The sequence below is a fragment of the Takifugu rubripes genome, chromosome 21 (genome assembly GCF_901000725.2).
Source record: "Takifugu rubripes chromosome 21, fTakRub1.2, whole genome shotgun sequence".
In the NCBI taxonomy this organism is placed as follows: domain Eukaryota; kingdom Metazoa; phylum Chordata; class Actinopteri; order Tetraodontiformes; family Tetraodontidae; genus Takifugu; species Takifugu rubripes.
This window is the reverse complement of record NC_042305.1, coordinates 1,022,154-1,044,655: the sequence shown is the minus strand read 5'-3', so window position 1 is coordinate 1,044,655 and position 22,502 is coordinate 1,022,154. Positions and strand designations below refer to the sequence as shown.

The 22,502-nt window shown below is 42.3% G+C and overlaps 2 protein-coding genes and 1 long non-coding RNA gene across 4 annotated transcripts in view; 2 read left to right on the top strand and 1 right to left on the bottom strand.

Annotated features, from left to right (window-relative positions):
* Positions 1–155: 155 nt before the first annotated feature.
* LOC105419498 (uncharacterized) lies at positions 156–2,594 on the top strand. Its single transcript, XR_966204.2, has 4 exons — positions 156–661; positions 753–862; positions 1,527–1,621; positions 2,400–2,594. It is a non-coding gene; the product is annotated as an uncharacterized lncRNA (long non-coding RNA).
* Positions 2,595–5,667: 3,073 nt separating this feature from the next.
* The window catches only part of LOC115247557 (proline-rich extensin-like protein EPR1), a 47,245-nt gene continuing 30,410 nt past the window's right edge, over positions 5,668–22,502 (top strand). Inside the window, exons 1-5 of one of the 2 annotated variants that reach the window (XM_029829657.1) lie at positions 5,668–6,182; positions 6,608–6,663; positions 6,770–6,833; positions 6,910–7,017; positions 7,236–7,638. In XM_029829657.1, the coding sequence (XP_029685517.1) occupies positions 6,024–6,182; positions 6,608–6,663; positions 6,770–6,833; positions 6,910–7,017; positions 7,236–7,286 (438 nt within the window). In that variant the 5' untranslated portion in view covers positions 5,668–6,023 and the 3' untranslated portion in view covers positions 7,287–7,638. Of the gene's footprint in view, positions 6,183–6,607; positions 6,664–6,769; positions 6,834–6,909; positions 7,018–7,235; positions 7,639–22,502 lie in introns of those variants that run through there. The other variant, XM_029829656.1, reaches the window with a different exon arrangement.
* Positions 13,219–17,441, bottom strand: LOC115247547 (trichohyalin-like). The gene is made up of 14 exons (XM_029829610.1): positions 17,099–17,441; positions 16,925–17,013; positions 16,544–16,712; positions 16,262–16,312; positions 16,038–16,160; positions 15,816–15,959; positions 15,567–15,632; positions 15,086–15,394; positions 14,653–14,927; positions 14,493–14,555; positions 14,296–14,365; positions 14,068–14,182; positions 13,911–13,974; positions 13,219–13,563 (listed from the first exon to the last, which is right to left on the bottom strand). Exons 1-14 carry the CDS (start codon positions 17,231–17,233, stop codon positions 13,452–13,454), a joined length of 1,785 nt encoding a protein of 594 aa, XP_029685470.1. The 5' UTR covers positions 17,234–17,441; the 3' UTR covers positions 13,219–13,451.

Here is a 22,502-nt window from a genome sequence, read left to right as displayed (position 1 = left end):
ATGTTTACAACAGGATTGCAATTGAGAAACGCAAGACTTAAGCTGACTTTGATTAATAAGGTCCTGCAGAATTTTTTCTCTGCCCACTTTTATTTAATTAGCAATTTCTTTTGTTTACAAGAAATTTTGAAGTTTTACTATGTAACTGTTTTAGTGTTGTTGTTTAGAATTGTTAAATATGTTGATTAAAACAATTTCACTGTTCTTACATATTTTTAAACATTCTAATATACATGATAAAATAAGAGACTAAGACTCTGACACTTCATAGAAGGTGCCCTGTTGTGATCCAGGATTCCCAGTTGTGTTTGTCCTGCAGGGGGCGTGGTGGAGCCATGCTCCGGCCACCTGTTGGCGCACCTGCAGGACATCAGTGATCAGCCGCCTATTTAAGGCCTAAGACTCCGGCCTACCAGTGTTGGAGGATTTTGTGTGATTAGGTGGATCTGGTAACTTTGTTGGTTTTTTGAGATTTTTGTGGCTGCCCTTTTGTGTTTGTTTAATAAAACCATTTTTTGGATCGTTCATCACTGCGTTCGGGTCCTAAACCACCACGAACCGTAACATGCCCCTTCAATCAATTAAGCACCTGGGCAGCTCTTTCTCTCACTGGATTTAAAATGATTTCAACTATTTCGTGAACTTTCATTCTTGTAACTAAGTATGTTTTTACAAAATGTTTTCACTTAATTAGTATCCTCACCAAGTGTAATATTTTCATTGACAAATGCCCCCCAATATTCTCCATAAAGATGCTCACTTGTTGATATTTCCGAGTTTAAAGTTCATCCTGGCTAAAGAAGCAGAACGACACAATTGTGCATTGCTGCACATGGCCAACACAAAAAGGTCTTCTATATTGGTAAGACGTTTGAAGTTTTTTTTAACTTTTATAAATGGTAGTGACAAGTGTGCTTGTTTGTCATGTTTTCAAGCTAACCAAGCATTAGATTATCTGTTAATTGAACAAAAAGTCACAATAGTGAAAAAATACAATATCCATTGATTAAAGGTAATAATATAGTACTTCAGTTAAAGTTAAACTCTATATGTAATTTGAGTGGCTTTTTTCTGTTTGGTTTTTTTCCCTGTGTTTTAAAAGAATGCAGTCCTTTTGTAGACTTGTAGCCAAAGAGCACATGGACATGTGTAATCACGTGAATGGTTGTCTTCACAAGGATGATTTCTTTTTTTCAATTTTAATTTACTGCCAGTATAGATGAGTTAGGTTACAATATTTACATGTACATTTATTTATTTTTTGTTATTTTGAGAAACCAGGCTATAACAATATGCTTCTCCATTTTTTGTGAAAAAAGTGATTACTGTACACTAATAACAACTAAATATTGCTAAATATTTAATAAGTCTCTCATTTGACCAAAGCTGTATGCAGCTTGTTTACAGCTGAGGTGTCAGCCAAGGAGGGTTTTTTTTTGTTTGTTTTTAAGGACTTTCAATTTCATCACAAGATGATAGTAATAATGATATCACAACAGTAGCAGTTGTTCTTTTTCTGGTAACAGCTGCGATGTCTCAGGAAAAAGGGAATCAAAGTGCCCCAGACAGCACTGGAGAAGAACCCCTGGAAGGGACTGTGGATCAGGTGGAAGGTATAAAGGTATTAATTTGTCTTGTCTGCCAATTAAAAGTCAACTAACTATCATGATTGAAATACATAATAATATATACATATTTGGGAAATGTTAAGGGCAAAAATGTAATTAAAATAACAAACATAGTCACTGATAATAACTTGTTTGTTTATAGTTTTTATTGTTACTATTTTATCCCATTCATTATAAACACTTTCTTGTCTTCTAGTATAGTGCAGCATAGTATAATGAACACTCTATTACATTAGTTGAGTGGGTTGTCTCTTAAAGAAGGCTGATGACTTAAAGAGTCAAAAAAATGGCTTACAAAGAGCTTATGTCATAATATATGCATGTTTTTAGTTATAGAAGTTGACACTGAGTCAGTAGTGAGCAACATCCTGTTCCCAGGAACGTTAAGAAGACAGGTAAACTTATGTCTCTTCCATTTTGTTTTGCAGTTAATTATTTTTCTGTTTTTTTTTTTTACTTTATAAAGGCAATATCCAGGTAACTAAATGGTTGATACTGTGCTATTGTGTATATTTTTATATGGTAACAAATCACATTAATGGAGATGTCAATGTTATCTAATTAAAACTACAGTTTAGAGATTCCCTTCATTTTCCAAATATTATTCAATCTTTTCATTTTTAAATTATATTTCTGACTTGATTTTTTTACTCTCGCTACATGTACAAAAATAATCTCCCTCAGCTGATCTGCAGATAAATAATTAAAAATCTCAAATTTAAGCTTAAACACTTAATTCATTGTGAAAATTCATTGTGACTTCTATTGCAGGTAAAGAAGTTCACAAGAAAGGAATGAAGACAGATGGGATATGCTATAGTCTTACTTCTTTAATATTACCCTACACTTTGACATTGGCTGCTTGTGAGCTTTGATTTTTCTTGTTTTTGAACTGTACTGTAAACATTAAGTTTTAGGGTTACTGGCAAGGTTTGTCCTACTGTTTGGAGTTACTTGTTTGAATTTTAAAAAAAATCTATGTGTACTATTGTTTATTTTGGGCATTTTATTGTATTTTACTGGAACAGATTTAAAATTGAAGACACAAATGTAACATTAAACACTATATTGATGCCAAAACCCCACATTTATAAGTTAAGAACAATTTTTATAATTAATAAAAAATATATAATTTTATTAATAAATATTCAAGAAGTAATTAATACCAACACAAGAAATACATGATGTATAATGCTAACAACTAAATATGAATCTCCATATGAAAACAAAAAAATCCACACAATTTCTTTATATATAATTGAGTAGAAACGGTGAGGAAACACTTCCTCTATCCGAAATCTACCTAGTAACAGGATGGTCCCCACAAGTTGGTCAGGAGTTGTTTAGTTTTTTAACATTGTGTTTTCTCACATTTAAAGTGACAGTCTAGCTCTATACTCCCATTTTGTGAGACTTTTGTATTTTGCACTATTGTAACATCAGTGGAAAAGGTGGTCCTTACAAAGGATGTGGGGAATGGTGCCATCGCAGGCTGATAAAGACAAGTATATGTGTGTGTGGGTGTGTGTGTGTATGTAAATAAAACTAATTTCCCACTTTGGTCCACACTATTGGCAACATTTCTGTCTTCGCAAAAGCCAACTCAAGGCGGCAGAGTCCTGAATTGAAAACTATCTAAAGAACTCAAGTATCATACTAACAACACTAATATTCCATCTGTCTATCCCCAACTGAATTAACTCCCCACCTATCTCATCAGATTATTTGTAACTGAATAAGCAGATAACGTAGCATTTCCCTGTTCATATCTGCTACTTGCAATTTATGATTTGTCATTTGCCCCTGAGATCCCAGGGAGACGGGCCCCTCAGCTGTGGAGCTCCTTCAGATTTCTTCTTTTCCTTAAAAGGGGGTCAGGCATCAAATTCAAAAAGAGTAAAAAATTATCATTTTAAACATCTTGAATTTAAAGCTTCAAAAGCAAAGTGTTTATCTACGCTCTCTTTCTTTGGAAGAGGTTCTGTCTGGTGGTTGTGGTCTCTATTGTCTCGGTGGTGCACGTGACGCGTCCAGTGGCCTTTCAAGTTGTAAGCTTTGATTCAAAGAAAAAAGTCTTTCTCCTAAAGTGTTGCTGCTAAACCCACAGACATTAATCGTTAAAGGTTAAGCTGAAACCATCACGACACCAAGACAACTCATCTCTCTCCAACTGCAGATTTTTGATCCAGAATCCGATCTGCCGCCTCATTCTTTGACCCTCCCACCGAGTATCACCCTCTAAAAGAGACAAGCTTCGTACTGACGTGCACGCTCATTAAAGGTCCAAAGGTCAGTAACTGGGAGTTGATGGTTGGGATCAAGTTGAGCTCTGCTGGCAGCTCTACCAAAGTCTAAATGTTTTCAATATGAATCCAATTCTGCTAATGTGGTGGCGCTTCTTCATGTCAGTGCAGACTCGTGCGCGGGGCTCGTACTACACATGAGGGTTAGGCTGGTTTGATGCAAGTCACAGTGAAGCGGGTGGGGGCGGGGCTTGTGTAGCATGTGCCGGCCCCTCTCAAACTGTAGCCTAACTGGGCCTTGCTCACGCCCTGATGATTGGCGGGGGCGTGAGCCCCTCACCTGTGCTAGTCTGGGCTGGGGAGGGGGCGAGGCAGAACTTTCCTCTTTCTCCATGAGGCTGGAGCAGCGAACGGATCTGTTGATGACTGTTAGAGTGTGTGTGGTCATGGCAGTGGCTTTTTGTTGTTTCTGCTTCAGGCTTTAGAAGATGGGGTGCTGCTGTAGTAAGACTGAGGAGTGGAGCGACAGTGACAGCAGTCTGTCAGACTTCCCGCCCTACCCTAGACAGATCACGAAGACGGTGGAGCACAGGCAGCACACCACCGCAGGAACCCAGCATGCATGCTTGGATGCAGAGCTTACAGGAGACAGCAGGTGTAAGGAGGAACCTGAGGTTCTTAGGAACCCAACACGTGGTGTCAGGCCCACCCTTGAATCAGATCCCTGTGTGGCGCTGGACAGACTGAGCATAGGCAGAGAGGAAAACACTCCAGTTGGGTCAAACAGCTTCTACAGCATCCGTCCCATTGATGCTGATGACCTTGAGCAGGAGCAGAGCCAGTGGGCAACAGATGAGCCTGGTCCATCCACTGTGCTGCAAACCGAGTTACTAACACCTCCTCCTGAAACAGACACTGGATTATTCCAAACACTTCCTCCTGGACCAGACCCCGATTTATTCCTCACACTTCGTCCTGGACCAGACCCCGATTTATTCCCAACACCTCCTCCTGGACCAGACCCTGATTTATTCCTCACACTTCCTCCTGGACCAGACCCTGATTTATTCCAAACACTTCCTCCTGGACCAGACCCTGAATTATTCCAAACACTTCCTCCTGGACCAGACCCTGATTTATTCCTAACACTTCCTCCTGGACCAGACCCTGATTTATTTCTCACACTTCCTCCTGGACCAGACCCTGGATTATTCCAAACACTTCCTCCTGGACCAGACCCTGATTTATTCCTCACACTTCCTCCTGGACCAGACCCTGATTTATTCCAAACACTTCCTCCTGGACCAGACCCTGAATTATTCCAAACACTTCCTCCTGGACCAGACCCTGATTTATTCCTAACACTTCCTCCTGGACCAGACCCTGATTTATTCCTCACACTTCCTCCTGGACCAGACCCTGATTTATTCCAAACACTTCCTCCTGGACCAGACCCTGAATTATTCCAAACACTTCCTCCTGGACCAGACCCTGATTTATTCCTAACACTTCCTCCTGGACCAGACCCTGATTTATTTCTCACACTTCCTCCTGGACCAGACCCTGATTTATTCCAAACACTTCCTCCTGGACCAGACCCTGAATTATTCCAAACACTTCCTCCTGGACCAGACCCTGGTTTATTCCTAACACTTCCTCCTGGACCAGACCCTGATTTATTCCTAACACCTCCTCCTGGACCAGACCCCGATTTATTCCCAACACCTCCTCCTGGACCGGACCCTGGATTATTCTCAACACCTCCTGAATTTTCCCTACTGAGTGAGGTTGATGTGCGTGTGACCACAATATCCTCACCGGATACTGTTTCCTCCCATTACACCGATGTCACGACCTCGTCTCTCAACAATCCAGGAAAATTGTACGGTCCAGAAACTAGGCGTAGATCCCCCAAATCCCACTTTGAGTGGCAGGAAAATGCGGAGCTCAAACGTTCGTGGCTTCCAGCGAATTCACGCATCCGGAAAATCCCGAGCCGAGAAGAGTCTCTGTCTCAATTTGTTTTTACAGCGCACCTGAAGACCTGGCCCCCCCGAGACCTGAGCGTCAGGATGTTGCCACACAAACTTTGCCCCCTGGTGCTGGTGGAGATGCTCCCACTCCATCCAAGATTGAGTCCGTCTGTCTGGTGATGGCTGAAGGGGGCAACAGTGGGGACAAGACGAAGGGAATGGTGTGGTCTAAGGGCACACCCCAGGCTGAGTCCCCACAGACAGGCAGAGGTGTAGACATCCCAGGGCCAGTGTTGGAGCTCCAGCCCTCCAAGGCTCCCAGAGACTGCCCACAGCCTGTAAGTGTTAGCCAGATCCACACTTGTTGTCTCAGTTGTCTTTGGCCTGGCAACATTTTCCACATTGTGTCCTTTTGAGTCATTTAAATAGATAAAGCTAAATGTGCAGACACCATATGTCCAGCAGGTGGCAGTGTTCATTTTAAAAAAGTAGTTCCAGATTTATTACAGTAGTCCCATGAACATTGCCTCACTATGTGAAATCGTGTTTTCATTAGATTAGATTAGATTAGATTCAACTTTATTGTCATTACACATGTCACAAGTACAAGGCAACGAAATGCAGTTAGCATCCAACCAGAAGTGCTTAAGTAGCAAATAAAACTGTGATGGGTATATACAATATATACACACAATGATATATGTTTATGATACCAATCTATATGTTTGTATCATGACCAGATTATTAACTTTTATGTTGCCAGAAATCTTTGCCCGGACTGTCAGCGCCTCCCTGTGTCAAACCTCCCAGACTACAAAGGTATTCTAGCCATCATTTAGTGTTTGTGAAGATGCTTTTAATTCCCTTCCCGGGAATTCAGATTATTTATGGGGACCAGAGCAGTTGTGACTTCTCCTTTCTGAAGGAGAGGACGCGTCAGCATGGGGAGAAGATACCAACAGAGGGAAGCAGACAAGACAAAGGAGCTGGTAAGCAACTGCTGGTTTTTTGCCTTGTGGACACACCTGTGCTCAGTTTCCACATTGACCCAGTGCTGCTTTATAGGACGCAGAGAGGAAGCCGTCACCTCTTCCTGAGATCGGGGAGGCCAACTTCCCTTCTCTTTCTGCTGTGAATGTTTCCACAGCAACAGTACCTGCAACTGAGAACAAGGTACATTTACTAATAATGTCAGAAACACTCACTGTCAGACGCAACCTTGTTTTATTTGAATCGTCCTGAACTGCGTGAACAGTCTTCTCAAAGCCAGCAAGCCGGGTTATTCAGGGTCCGTGGTCACAGAATTGTCAGCCAATATTAATCTGGTTTTACCAGAGCTGTTGCAACGATGCTCATGTTGGAAACTAAATCCTTGTGCTCTGACTTTTCAGGTGGGCTCCAAACTGACATGTGCACAGGTCTTGATGATGCCCCCACGTTAGTATGCCCCATTCCCAGACCTTCACCCACCCTACACAGACCTTAGCCCACCCTACCCAGAACAAGATGCCCAACCAGCTGGGACTCGCCAGCCAACTAAGTTGAGATATGTGTGGCTTTGAACAGACCACTATGAATATTTCGTTTTCAGTCTTTACAAAAGAAGCTGAAGAGAAACTCTTCAATTGCTGCTTTAGGGGATTGTTTTCTTTGGTTTGTTGTTTAGGTTTTTTTTAAATCCAGGTTCTGTTCCCAGTTTGATTGTTCCAGTCCGTCCAGAATGTTTCAGTGTTTTTCTTTTAACACACCTGCATAATTGATGCTTATCATTCTGATTTCTTCTATTAAAAAGCACTGAGCAATATGTCTGTTTGCATCTTCTTTATCTAATGTTGGAACTGAGTTTGTTAGGCTTTTATTTTAGTTCATCAGGAGTGCTTTGGATGTAGAAACTTCTGTTTAAGTAATAAGGGTTTGTTGATGTACCTCATTCACATTCTGTCCAGTGTGAAATCACAGAATCTGAAAACACTGACTTTGATGAGTGTTTAAAATCGTTAAAGGTGTTTCAACACCATTTTAAACATGAATGTGTGCAGAATGTCCAGGTACAGGTGAGTACTGATGGATGTAAATATGACTGAACACTACTAAAGTGTATTCTGCACTTTGTTGTTCTGTTTTTGGTCATAACGTCTTCCACCCAGCAGGGAGCAGAATATCCATGAGGTTTATTGCTCTTTTTCATCATCACGCACTTGTTTACAATGAGGATGATTAAATTCCTGAGGGCCATAATGAATAAGATGAATAATACTAATGAAATAATGCGTGTTAGCTGGAGAGTTGATGCACATATTGGTGTCACTGCCACATCAGTCTTGTTCAGCCATCACAGATCTGTTTAAAAGCCATTTGATCTTTAATTTCACATTATTCTGCCCAAACGACGACCCTTCCGAGCTGGCAACGTATTGCGTCACTTCCTGTCTTCTCAATCGTTCGTTGGTTGCATTGTGCAAGGGGTGTTGTATTAATTTAATATTGAACATTTGGTGTGTTGTATTCACTTTAATTTGAACACTTGGGACATTCTAGTCACCCGATAACAACAGTGAGAAACAACCCATATTAAACAAATACAGGGCTTCGCCGATTATTAGCGTTAGCATGGCATCACCGTCTGTTTCACCCGGTGTCTTTGTCTGTTCATCGTGTGAAATGTTTAGTTACTCCTCTGCCTCCTTTAGTGAAGGGAATAGGGGCAGAAAGTGTAGTTTATTTACGGCTATGGAGGCGAGACTTAGCGAGCTTGAGACGCGGTTCCTCGGTTAGCTGGAGTTGCGTCAGGTAGCCAGGAGAAGCTAGCTGCTGCGGAGCCGCCTAGCGTAGCTACAGCTAGCGGCCCCCCGGCAGCAGCCGGCTAGCCAGGGCGGCTGGGAGACGGTTCGTAGGAAGCGGAGCCGAAAATAAAGGCCCACGGTGCCCCACCACCCGCTTCCCGTGGCTACCGTTTTCCCCACTCGGCGACACACCCGCTGAGAAACCGACCCTGGTAATTGGCGACTCTGTTTAGCGCTCCGTGAAGCCGACTCCAGCGACCATAGTTAAGACCATTCCGGGGGCCAGAGCGGGCGACATAGAAGCAAATTTACGGCTGCTGGCGAGACGGAAACGTAAATTTGGTTTTGGTTTATTTAACACTATAGAGGTAGTCTCTGTTCCACGGTTAAAAGTTCACCAAGCACAGAGCAGGGGAGCGGTCAATCATAATCTTATTAAAATTAATACCAAAGCACAAGTTGGAGAAACTAATATCACAATTAAGTGTGGACTGTTAAATATTAGATCTCTTTTGTGTAAATCCCTGATAGCGGATCATCACATTGATTTATTCTGTCTTACTGAGACCTGGCTTCAGGAGGAGTATGTTATCTTAAATGAATCTACTCCTCCTACCCATCTTAATTATCATATTCCTCGTGTTACTGGTCGAGGAGGGGGAGTGGCAGCAATCTATCACTCCAAGTTATTAATTAATCCCAGACCAAAACATGGCTACAGTTCATTTGAAAGCCTGACTCTTGCCATCACCCATCTGAACTGGAAGATAGAAAAGCCACTGCTGTTTGTAGTTGTATATCGGCTCCCTGCTGGGCCACATTCAGAGTTCCTGTCTGAGTTCTCTGATTTCTTATCTGACTTGGTCCTTAGAACGGACAAAGTCATTATCATTGGAGACTTTAATATCCATGTAGACGTTGCAAATGACAGCTTTAGAAATGGCTTCATTTCATTACTTGGGTCAGTTGGTTTCCTCCAGCAGATAAACCAACCAACTCACAGCTTCAACCACACCCCAGATCTAGTCCTGACTTATGGTGTTGAGGTAGAACATGTGTCAGTGTTCCCTCAGAACCCAGTCCTGTCAGACCATTCTTTGATCACTTTTACATTTATGATTAAGGATTCTTCTATGCTCAGAGCACAGTCTTACTATAGCAGATGTCTTTCAGATAATGCTGTAGCTAAGTTTAAGGAAGTGATCCCTGTGCTGATCCCAGGACCACCGTGTGTTTCCCCAGGGATCAATCATTATAATCTTAGCCCTGCTGAGGTCGACTCTATTGCTGAAGGTGCAGGAAAGACTGTCTATTAGTTTACAAAAAGGCCCTCCACAAGGCTAGGACAAGCTTATTTTTCTTCTTTAATTGAGGAAAATAAGAGCAACCCCAGGTTCCTTTTCAGCACTGTGGCCAAATTAACCAAGAGTCACAGTGTTTTAGATCCACGTATCCCTTCTTCCGTTAGTGGTGAAGACTTCATGAGCTTCTTCACTGATAAAGTTCTAGCTATCAGAGAGAAAGCTAACCAGGCCATCCCAACAACTGGACCATCACCAGACATGCTGACTGTGGGAACATACAGGGTCTCCAACGAGCCCTTAAGCTCCTTCAGCCCTATATATTTTCCTGAGGCGTCTTCGCTAATTCAGAAATCCCAGTCCACCACGTGTCTTTTAGATCCCATCCCAACGCACCTGTTGAAGGATGTTCTACCACTGATAGGCAGCTCTATCCTGGACCAGATCAATTGTTCTTTAGTGTCAGGTTATGTACCCCGGTCCTACAAGGTGGCAGTGATTAAGCCGTTGCTTTAAAAACCATCACTGGATCCTGACGTATTAGCAAACTATAGGCTAATATCCAACCTTCCTTTTATCTCTAAAGTTCTAGAGAAGGTGGTGGTGACTCAGTTACTGGAACACCTGCAGAGGAACAGCCTGTTGAGATGTTTCAGTCAGGCTTTAGAGCTCATCACAGCACAGAAACAGCACTTCTTAAAGTTACTAATGATCTTCTCATAGCTTCAGATCATGGACTGGTCTCTATGCTCACTCTAGATGGTATCTCATTAACATCTAGTCTCTCTGTGAGGAATCTAGGAGTAATCTAGAGTCTTACTATAGCAGATGTCTTTCAGATAATGCTGTAGCTAAGTTTAAGGAAGTGATCTCTGTGCTAATCCCAGGACCACCGTATGTTTCCCCAGGGATCAGTCATTATAATCTTAGCCCTGCTGAGGTTGACTCTATTGCTGAAGGTGCAGCAACCTCACTGAGAATCACGCTTGATTCTGTTGCCTCCCTTAATATGAAAATAGTAAATCAGAGGAGGTGTGCCCCCTGGTATACCGTATTTTCACGACCATAAGGCGCACCATATTACAGGGCGTATCTTCAATTAACGGCCTATTTTAGACCCGTTTTCATAAATAGAGCGCACCGCGTTATAACGCGCATAGCATAGAAACTACGGTAGTGCCTGGGGATTCATGGCGCATTCACTAGATTGAGCTGCGCTAAAGGGAATGTCAATAAAACAGCCAGATAAGTCAGTCAAACTTTATTAATCAAATACAAACCGGCGTTCTCACAACTCCGTTCACTCCCAAAATTAATAAACAACTGTTTTATTATTTTTCCAGCGTGACGTAGTGTTTTCGGGTAACACAGTTCTTTTAATAACAGCGAGTGATAACAGGTAGTGCAACATTTGTATCACTTAGTGGATAGTGGAGTTTAATAAATCTTCGATTTAGTGCAACATTTTTATCACGTAGTACCGTTGCGGTAAATCAAACCTTAGTGCAAGCATAATATATGGTAACTCAAACTCTCGAAGTAGTGCAAAGCAATAGCAATAGCAATATAACAATAGCAATATAACAACGTTGTTCAAACAGTAAAGTCCATATTCACAGTATGACCAGCCTTGTTAAGTTGTAAACACACAAAAGAAACACGTAAAGCTCACTTTATCAGTTCATTCCTCATCCAGGAATCCCTCAAATTTTTCCTCTTCGATGTCCGAATTGAACAGTTGTGCTAATACGGCATCCAACATGGCCGGCTCCGTCTCGTCAAAGTCGTCATCAGGGTCAGTGTCGCTGGTGTTGTCTGGCATTTCAGTGACAATCCCTGCCTTCCTGAAAGCTCAGACCACGGTCGAGACTGATATATCAGCCCAGGCATTCACGATCCACTGGCAGATAGTGGTGTATGCTGCTCGGTGCTGTCTCCCCGTCTTGGTGAACGTGTGTTCGCCTTCTGTCATCCACCGCTCCCACGCAGTTCGCAGTCTAGCTTTGAATGCCCTGTTGACACCAATATCTAGCGGCTGGAGTTCCTTTATTAATCCACCCGGAATAACGGCAAGAACTGAATTAGTGTGCGTCACTTGTTTTTTTACACCATCGGTGATATGGGTGCGCATGGAGTCGCAGATCAATAGGGACGGAGCTGCGTGGAAAAAGCCACCAGGTCTCTTGACGTAAATTTCTCTCAGCCACTCACTCATCTTTAGTCCGTTTAGTCTTCTTTACCTGGTGCAGGTCGTCTTGTTGCTTCCTCCACTTCCGCACCATTGACTCGATAACGTTAAATTCTCTTGCCGCTGCTCTATTGCCGTGTTCAACTGCGTGACTGATAGCCTTCAGTCGTAAGCGTGTCTCTTGCAAGTAGTCATTTTGGGGTCTTTACACACAGAAATGGTTTGGGACGGGACTGGGATTCCTGATTATCGTTCTTACTGCTGTTACTTCGGCCACGCCTACTGACTTCGGTAGCCCCGATTAACCAATATTACCGTAATCCATATAAAAGGCTCACCGCGTTAAAACCGTAGATTTTTTGGAAAATTCTAGGCTTTTAGGTGCGCCTTATAGTCGTGAAAATATGGTACATGGCAATCTGTGGGTGTCCGGTCTTTTGGTGGCTTCTGATTTTTTTTGCCAGGGTTCTCTAAGTCCAACAGCCCACTGTCTGGTTGGCCTTGTGAACCTCCCTTCGCGTTTGTCTATTTTATTTTACTGGCCTTTTAGACCTTTTTATTTGTTAGACTGTTGTAACAACTAATCCAGGCTTTTATCCGTGAAAAATACCACTTTATTTTTGGGTATTTTTTTCGTGTTACCGGCCACTGATGCCCTTGTTAGGTGGCCGTAACAGTCAACTTCGATCTCATCCAGTGTTATGCCTTTGCACCTTGACACAGTCCCCGTATCCACAGCCAGTAGTATTTTGTTCATTCTGGCAAGCTGCAGAGTTCCTTGGGGCAACCGATAGTACCTTCTGTGGATGTGAATATCATGGCCTAAAACGTTAGTCAGTTGATCACATTCATTTTCCTCAAAATTCCAGAACTCTGACATCATTGCAGAAGAAGAATTTTGAAGAATTGTTGAAGTCAGCACTTCAGGATGTTTGGCATCACATAGTTTGATTCATTATTTTATTCACTCTCCTCGGTAGGCTGACAGTGCTTGTGGTCTGTTTCGGAATTTTTAGCCGATTCGAAAAGTAAACGATGAATCTGCGTAGGAGATGGTTTATTTAATCAGACGGTCGGGATACATGCACGGAAGCATGCAGAGAGATCTCTACTCAGCGTACATATATCATGCTATTAGTGCCCATTCCAAGGATGCAGTTGCTGTTGTTCACTTTGTAAAATATCAAACTCTTATCCATTATAACACAAGCCCTTTCTTTTCACAATTAAAACACATTTTATTTCAAAAAGGATTGCAGCAATCATCACTTAGAAGTGAGTTGTTGGGAAAAACCTCTGGATCTGCTGGGGGACTGATGTGATCCCAGGATGGAGTTACAAGGCTCTCTTGTGTTTGTCCCACCAGCTCTTGGTGCTGTTGACTTTGAGGGCCTCCCTGTAACTGTTGATGTCTCCTGAACTCTGCACAAAATGCAGGTTACACACACTACGACGCAAACACACACACACACAGCACTTTAAAACTGTTGCTTAGTTCAGAGTCAAATATTCATACAAACTTTAACTATTCCATCACAGTTCCCCTTTTTGAATTGTTTCATTGTAAGTTCCCAAATCTTAGAGCTGTTTTAGCTTTGCCATCTTTGTCTTTCTTTACAGATTACACCTCCTACATATAGATTAGTACACAACAGAATGAGATATTGGTGTCAGAAGAATAGATTTCTGTTTTCAAGCCCAGAAAGCGGGACACTTTAGCAATCGTTGGCATTAAATAACGCCTCAGCGACCCACACGGCAGCAGTTGAGCGGGACCAACGTTAGAATAATTACCCTGAAGGCACGTTTGACGGATAACACTGGAGTGGATTCACAGGAAAAGAGCTTCCAGTTGTTCCTGAAGAACACCAAAATGACCGACATCAATAAAAGCATTTAATACAAACCATAAATGTCACGTTCTACTTTAAGTATGAGTCTGTGGTCGTGCCTTGCAATAGTGGGCTGGGGTGTCCATACGTGGGGCCACACGGACAACAGTTCACTCCAAAGGTCTTGGGATATCTCACCAAGGATGATGGGCCATTAGGGCTCCCTGTGCACATCTGGAGAGGTGGCTTTGCATGTGACAAACTATAGATCATTCATTTTAGCATACCATTTCAAGAGTTTGGTTTTCTATCTCCACCATGTCACTGCTGGTCTGTATCTCTATTACCTGATTAATGTTCATCTGATGAATCAAACTTTCTTCTTGGAGAGGAACCTGGGAGATATTGTTGGCTGAGCTTCACCAGTGATAAAGCATGCACCAAAAGATATAAAGGAATAAGGGATGAGTTTAACGCACAATTCCAGCAGTTCCCATTAAAGGAGCACAGAAATGCCGTTTTAACGCCACGTTTCAGGACTTACTCCATGTTGTCATTTCTGACATAACGAGCAGAAAGCGGTGGGTTGTCCATGACTCTGCCAGGTCTGGAGAGGAGGAAGCAACACTTCCAATTAAAGCACCCTCCCGAAGATAAAAAGCAAAGCAAAACTAACACATGGATGTATGGATGTTATATTTTACCCCAATCTGTCACTAGCGCGGTTATTTTTATTATCCAAGTGCTCCGCCCTCTTCTCCAGTTGCTCTATCCGCTGCTCCAGTTGCTCTATCTTCTTCTTCAGTTGCTTCTTCTCTTTCCTGAGTCCATTTTTCTCTTCCTTTTCTCTTTTTAATTCCTGCTGGAGCTTCTGCATCTTCTCCACAGTCTCCTCACGCTCGTTCTTTGCCTTCCCTCCTGACACGTTGCACAGCTCCCCCTCCAGAAAACTTCTAACCTTTTGGAGATGGATTAAGGCCTGACGACACACAAAGGTAGAGAATCAAACAGCTGGTGAACGTGGAATTAGCTGGATAATGCTCCATATGTTCACAGCTTGTCAAATAAATGGCTGTAGTTGTTGCCAATTTAGTGAGCCTCATCTCAGTAATGGCGGCGGGTTCGGCCACGCTTTACCTGCTCATTATCCTCAAGGTGCAAGGAGGACCCCATTTTTTTGCAAGAAGCCACCCTCTCCTGGGCATTCGCTGCTTTCATTTTGTCCATCTCCAGGCTGGAGGCGAGGTGTTTGTATTCCTTCTCCAGTTGTTCCACCCTCTTCTCCAGTTGCTCCTGCACTGGTCTTGCTGCTTGGCCCGTTTTCAGAGCTTTGTCACTTGTCTCCTTTAGCGTTTCTTCCTCCCTCCTGGACATGTCCCACCTATCCTTTGTTGTCTTCTCCAGGTCCTGCTTTAGCTGATTGTCTTGTCTAGGTTGGTTCAAAGTCTGGAGACATAAACAAGGACAGATCTCACTCTTAATGTATACGTGGAAGGTCCAACACAAATCTGTGAGTCCCTGTGATAATGTATAAAATAGGTTTTGACCTTAAATTTGACACCAATGTTAGTTTGAACACCTGATCTTCATCTGAATGAGTGTTTTTAATGTATCTCACCCCTATCTGTCTGTCGACTTCCAGTTCTTCCATAAGCATTTCCTTCCTACTCACCAGATCTGCTTTCTAATAGGCAGACAGAAACCTTTAGTGCACGTGTTCTACAGTGTTTAAGAGCACAGTTCTGATCAGAAAAGGCTTGTCTGCAGCATATCCTCTGGGTAAGTCAGTGATTTCCACAACTCAGTTTTTGTCACAGTCGCGTCACACCACCACTGGTCTGGCACAGGACACGTGCACTGCTCTCACCTTCTGGGAGTGTTCCAGCTTCATCTGTTCCATCTGCTGGTCAAACTGTAAACGAAGGCTCCCCAGTTGTTCACAATGGGAAGCCTGCAGAGCTTCTCTCTCTTCCTGCATTGAAGCCAACAAACTCTGCCTCAAAGCTGACTCCTGAATTAAACATAAGAGGAGAGATCAGGACTCAGGATCCTGGATCCCCTTTTCCTGCATCCAGTTGCAAATGCCGACCTCATCCATGTATTTCTGTCTGATGTTGTTTATCTCTCTCAAGTGGTCCAACCTCAGCATCTCCACTTTCTTCTGATGATCCTGTTGCATTTCAACTCGAGTCTCCTGGAGAGCATCAGCCAGCTAGAGAAACACAAGTGGTCAGTTCTCACCATCAAATAACACAAGTCTGACTTTTAAGTCATATTTAAAGAAAATGAAGATTTGAACGTGTGCCCAGTAACCTTTTTCTTGTAGTCTGCTATGTACTTCTTCCTCCAGTTCTGTATGTTCACCTTCATACAAACAGGTATAGACACAGATTTAGACCAACCTTTGAATATAACATGCTCCTGCGCACTTTACTGCAAACCCGTTTAGAGTTCGATTTTTTTGTGGATGAGTTATAGCGAGGAAAAAGCAAAGTTTTTTTTTTTTTTTAAAGCCAAATGTACGTGGCTTTTTTCTGTCAAGAGCTGGAACGTTTTCTGCAATAAATAAAGAACAGGTCAAAATTGTCTGGTTACCCTCTGGCTTTCCTCCAGGTCCTCCTTCAGCTTCTTGTTCTCTTCTTGGATCTGAAAGTCTAACTCTGACTTGAATTGCTCCATTTCTTGCCCCAACAGGGCCTTCGTTCTTTTCATTTCAGCTGCTTGCTTGTCCTTGGCAGTCTTCATCAAAGTTTCATGCTCCATCCTGAACAAAGAACCCCGTATAAGATCAAATATTGAGAATCACACCAAGCAGCACAGAAATATGGCTTCTTTTGACACGATCTATGTTGTATATGAATATTTAAACACGATATCATGAAGGGGCTAATGAGATAGTGATCAACTTGCCCACAGCCCATTTTGAAATGTAGCCGTGGTCAATGGTGATTGATGATTACCAAAATAACAGAATACCTTGGGACCTGTACGCGTTCAGACTTCTCAGAAGAACCCCCTCTGCTGCTGTCTATGGGCTCATATTGTTGTTGTGCTGTCAGCTTTGGCTTTTAAAAGATAAAGAGAGGGTCACTAACAGAAGTGTACCAGTAGGATGTGAGCCGTACGATCATACGAGTACAAGGGTCATACCTTAGTGGATCTCCTGCTAAGCAATAAATCCTCTTTTTTCGTTTCATTTGTCTTACATTCCTTCTTGCCCAACATGAGACGCTCTTGTTCCTTGATCAACTTCCTGAAGAAGTTGTCATTATGAGGCTGATTCATTGAAGTTTCTTCTGTACTAAGGTCATCATTAGATGATTCCCCAGAGTCCGTCTGGCTGCAGAGTAGAAGACAGGTTCAGCTCAAAGCCAGGTTAGACGAGATGGTAGACCACCGTGCAGTTAATCGGATTGCAAAGACTTCTGTTTTACTGAGGTTTAATCGTTGTTCCCTCATTTTATCATTAACTCCTATAAACATGTTGACATTTTAATCATCTGCTTCAAATATAAGATCAAATATTGAGAATCACACCAAGCAGCACAGAAATATGGCTTCTTTTGACACGATCTATGATGTACAGTGATCCCTCGCTATATCGCGGTTCATCTTTCGCTGCTTCGCGGATTTTTTTTGCGAGTCGTTCATCGCAGTTCTCAAATATAATCGAAGGTGGCATATCCGTTTATAAAAATCTTCTTGCTCAGAAAAAGAAAGAGCGCCAACAACTCCCCATAACAATGTTCTTCTCTCGGAGAAAGACTCCTGCGCCTTCAGTAGAAACAGACGCTCCAGCGGAGCGGAGTCAGGACGCAGAGGCTCAGCTGGGACTGGGAAATACGCCAGTGACAATGTTTCCAACCTTGTATTACTAGATTAAAATTATTGTTTTAAACAAAGTTTGGTCTTTAAAACAGGTTTTGATGTTTGGTTTCATTCTACTGTTCAGTATTGCATTGTAAAATAATTAAAAAAAATAAAGTTGCTACTTCGCGGATTTCACTTTTCGCGTGTTACTTTTGGAACGCAACTCCCGCGATAAACGAGGGATCACTGTATATGAATATTTAAACACAATATTCATGCTCTAAATAGCATTCATACGGACCCAATGTTTATTTGCTCTTCCTCTTCGTCTTTTTCAGAAACTTGTTGTTTCTTTTCATTCTTCTTCTCTCCTTTGACATTCTCTTGTGATGGTGCTTTGGGTTTTGATTTTTCTTCTGTTTGTTGAGCCTCTAATCTGTGAAAATCTGCCTCCATGTTCTGTTTGCATTTACGGCTCCACAATAGAGGAGAATTAGATCTAAACACAAAACATTTACATTTTATATGAAGATTTAAATTGAAAAGTGCTATAAGGTGTGGCCGTGTCATAGACCAAACTATATCAAAAGTAAATGTAAACACAATATCATGCTCTAAATAACATTAATACGGACCCGATGTTTATTTGCTCTTCCTCTTCGTCTTTTTCAGAAACTTGTTGTTTCTTTTCATTCTTCTTCTCTCCGTTGACATCCTTTTGTGATGGTGCTTTGGGTTTTGATTTTTCTTCTGTTTGTTGGGCCGCTAATCTGTGAAAATCTGCCTCCATGTTCTGTTTGCATTTACGTCTCCATAACAGAGGAACATTAGATCTAAACACAAAACATTTCCATTTTATATGAAGATTTAAATTGAAAAGTGCTGTAAGGTTTGGCCGTGTCATAGACCAAACTATATCACAGTAAATGTAAATGACTAATTGACGTGTTAATGGTCAGGTTTTCATTGAAGGGGCTAATGAGATCCTGATAAACTTGCAAACTACACCCCATTTTGAAATGTAGCCGTGGTCAATGGTGATTGATGATTACCAAAATAACAGAATACCTTGGGACCTGTACGCGCTCAGACTTCTCAGGAGAACCCCCTCTGCTGCTGTCTAAGGGCTCATATTGTTGTTGTGCTGTCAGCTTTGGCTTTGAAAAGATAAAGAGAGGGTCACTAACAGAAGTGTACCAGTAGGATGTGAGCCGTACGATCATACGAGTAGAAGGGTCTTACCTTAGTGGACCTGTTGCTAAGCAATAAATCCTCTTTTTTCGTTTCATTTGTCTTACATTCCTTCTTGCCCAACATGAGACGCTCTTGTTTCTTGATCAACTTCCTGAAGAAGTTGTCATCATTAGATGATTCCCCAGAGTCCGTCTGGCTGCAGAGTAGAAGACAGGTTCAGCTCAAAGCCAGGTTAGACGAGATGGTAGACCGCCGTGCAGTTAATCGGATTGCAAAGACTTCTGTTTTACTGAGGTTTAATCGTTGTTACCTCATTTTATCATTAACTCCTATGAACATGTTGACATTTTAATCATCTGCTTCAAATTTTGTCCCCATAATAGAGAATTAAATGTAAACACAGTACTTTACGTTTCTTCTATGAAGATTTAAATTCAAGAGTGATTTATATTTTTATACATTGCCAAACCAGCGGAATACCTTTTGACCTGTTCTTGTTCAGACTCCTCAGAAGAACCCTCACTGCTGCTGCCCAAGAGCTTCAGTTGATATTGTGTTTCTGCAGTCAGCTTTGTCTTTGAAAAAATAACGAGAAAGAGATTTAAAAACATTCTAATTGGATCAGTTGGTGGACGGGAGTCACAGTGTTCCTGACCTGAGATAAAACTGGAAAATCACAGATAAAAGAGACAACACACACACACACACACGCACACACACGCACACACTCAAGCTTAAGTGGAAAAGACCTCCAACACTACATTTACGGAGATTGAGGGTGTTACAAGCCTCAAGAAATCTTGGGAGACCAACTTCCACAAGAACTGCTTTAAGTTGTTAACCCATATCTTGTTCCCTTTGAATGTAATTTTGAAAGATACATTATGTTTTTGTTTGAAGTAACCTTGACTTTTTAAAAATCCCTGGCAGTAAATGTTTGGATGTAAAACAGTGGGACTAGACTAGAACAGCAGGATGGATCATACCATACTGAAGATCCTGCTAAGTGATGAAGACTCCTTCTTATTTTCATTTGTTTTACATTCCATCTTGAGATGCTCACGTTCCTCGATCACCTTCCTGGAGAACTCGTCTTTATAAGGGTGATTCATTGTGATCTCTTTTGTGTTGAGGTTGATATAGGATGATTGCCCAGCCTCAGTCTGGCTGCAGAGGAGAAAGAGAAGCAAAGGTTTCATCAGCACCACTATTAAACCAGGTGCGAAGAAATAGGTAGACCACATTGATGACTGGGTTGTCCTTCTTAGGGGCGTGTGTGGTGAAGCTGCTTCAGAAGGGCCAGAATGTGGCGGCACATCTGGCGGCTCCCTCTTATTTAACAATCTTGTTTGAGTCCATGCTACCGCCGTCTCCTGCGCACAGTCCTATCCCACGTAGCTCCCTTGCCATAGCTCTGCACTGGTTGTAGCACTGATACTAGGTAGGTTAGGACTGTAAGGTTTTATTCACATAGGTTTCATTTGTATGGTGACATATTTATGTCTCACCATGCAGTTGCGACAAAAGTGTCTGGTAGATGTAAATGACTAAGATGTAATCAACTTTCTAACCAACCAATTAGAATTTGGCTTTTCTGATTTGCAGAAATATTGAGGTTTATTGTTCTTGGTATGAGTGTTTAAAATACATTCTTTATGCTACTTTATTTGTATTTCCATACCTTATTCTCCATTCAGGAGGAAGAGGTGCAGTAAAGCCTTTTACGGCCAGACACATGAGTTCTGGTTCATTCTCAGGATCGATACCAATTTGTCGTGCATAATCATGGAGCGCTGATTTGAAGAGTGAAGATTTTAATAAAACTACATAGATGATAGATGACAGAAAGATAGATTAAAAAAACCAATATACCTGACATGAAGACATCATTTATTAATTTGTTTTGCCCCTGGGTACGTTTGGTCATAAACTCAGGCATGTTTCATATTACTCTACCGCTGCAACTCATACAGTAGTAGGTGCAGGTAGAGTAATAGGAAACATGCCTAAGTTTATCATCAAAGCTATGAGGCTTTGATTAAAAGACACCCGCACCTACTATGTTATGTAACCTTTGATTGTTGCCTATATAAGATTAAGAAGATTGAGATGTAAATTGAATTATAGTAGCAACCCATACAAAGTATAGAAACAGAATAAATAAATACAGATAAGATTAGAACGTTATAAGCATATATACAGCATGTATTATAAGCATATATATATATACATAATATAATATATATATTATAAGCATATATACATAAATATAGAATAAATAGGAATAAAATTACAACATGAATATTGCACAGTTATTGTTATTGGCTGGGTTTGGGTGAGTTATACAGTCTGATAGCGGGCGGCAGGAATGACTTCCTGTACCGTTCCTTGGAGCTGCGAGGCTGCAGGAGTCTGCTGCTGAAGCTGCTCCTCAGTTTGTCCACTGTGTTATGGAGGGGGTGGGAGGGACTGTCCATGATTGTCCGCAGTTTCAACACCATCCTGTCCCTCACCACCTCGTCCAAGTTTGCCAGTCTACAGCCAACAACAGACCCTGCCTTTTTAATGAGTTTGTTGAGTCTGTTGGCATCCTTTGCTTTAATGCCTGCACCACAGCACACTACAGCAAAGAAGATGGTGCTAGCCATGGCAGACTGGTAGAACATCTGGAGCATCCTGCTGCAAACACTGAAGGACCTGAGTCTCCTGAGGAAGTAGAGTCTGCTCATGGCCTTCTTGTAGACAGCATCGGTGTTTGTGGACCACTCCAGTTTATTGTTCAGCTGGACACCCAGGAACATGTAAAATGGGACTATTTCCACATCTTTCCCACTAATGCAGACTGGGGAGGGTGGGGACTTGCTTTTACTGAAGTCCACCACCATCTCCTTCGTCTTGGTCACGTTGAGCTGCAGAAGGTTCTCCCTGCTCCACCTGACAAAACTCTCCACAAAGTCCCTGTATTCATTCTCCTGTCCATTCTCCACACACCCGACTATGACTGTGTCATCCGAGTACTTCTGGAGATGACATGTCTCAGAGTGGTACTGGAAGTCAGCTGTGTAGGTGGTGAACAGGAATGGGGAGAGCACAGTTCCTTGAGGAGCTCCTGTGTTGCTCATCAGGGGGTCGGACACACAGCTCCGCAGTCTCACAAACTGGTAGTCAGGTAGTCCTCGATCCAAGAAACAAGGAGAGCATCCATCTGCATCTTCTCCAACTTAGCCCTCAGCAGTCTTGGCTGGATGGTGTTGAAGGCAGAAGAGAAGTCGAAGAACATGACCCGCACTGTGGTGTTTAGTCTGTCCAAGGAGGAGTAAGCCCTCTGCAGCAAGTATATCACTGCGTCATCAACCCCCACCTTGGGCTGATAGGCAAACTGCAGAGGGTCCTGAAAGGGGCTCACCAGAGGTCTGAGGTGTGACAGCACCAGCTGCTCCATGACCGTCATAATGTGGGAGGTCAGTGCTATTGGCCTGTAATCACTCGGTGCCACAGGATGGGTCTTCTTTGGCACCGGGACCAGGCAGGATGTCTTCCAAAGCACTGG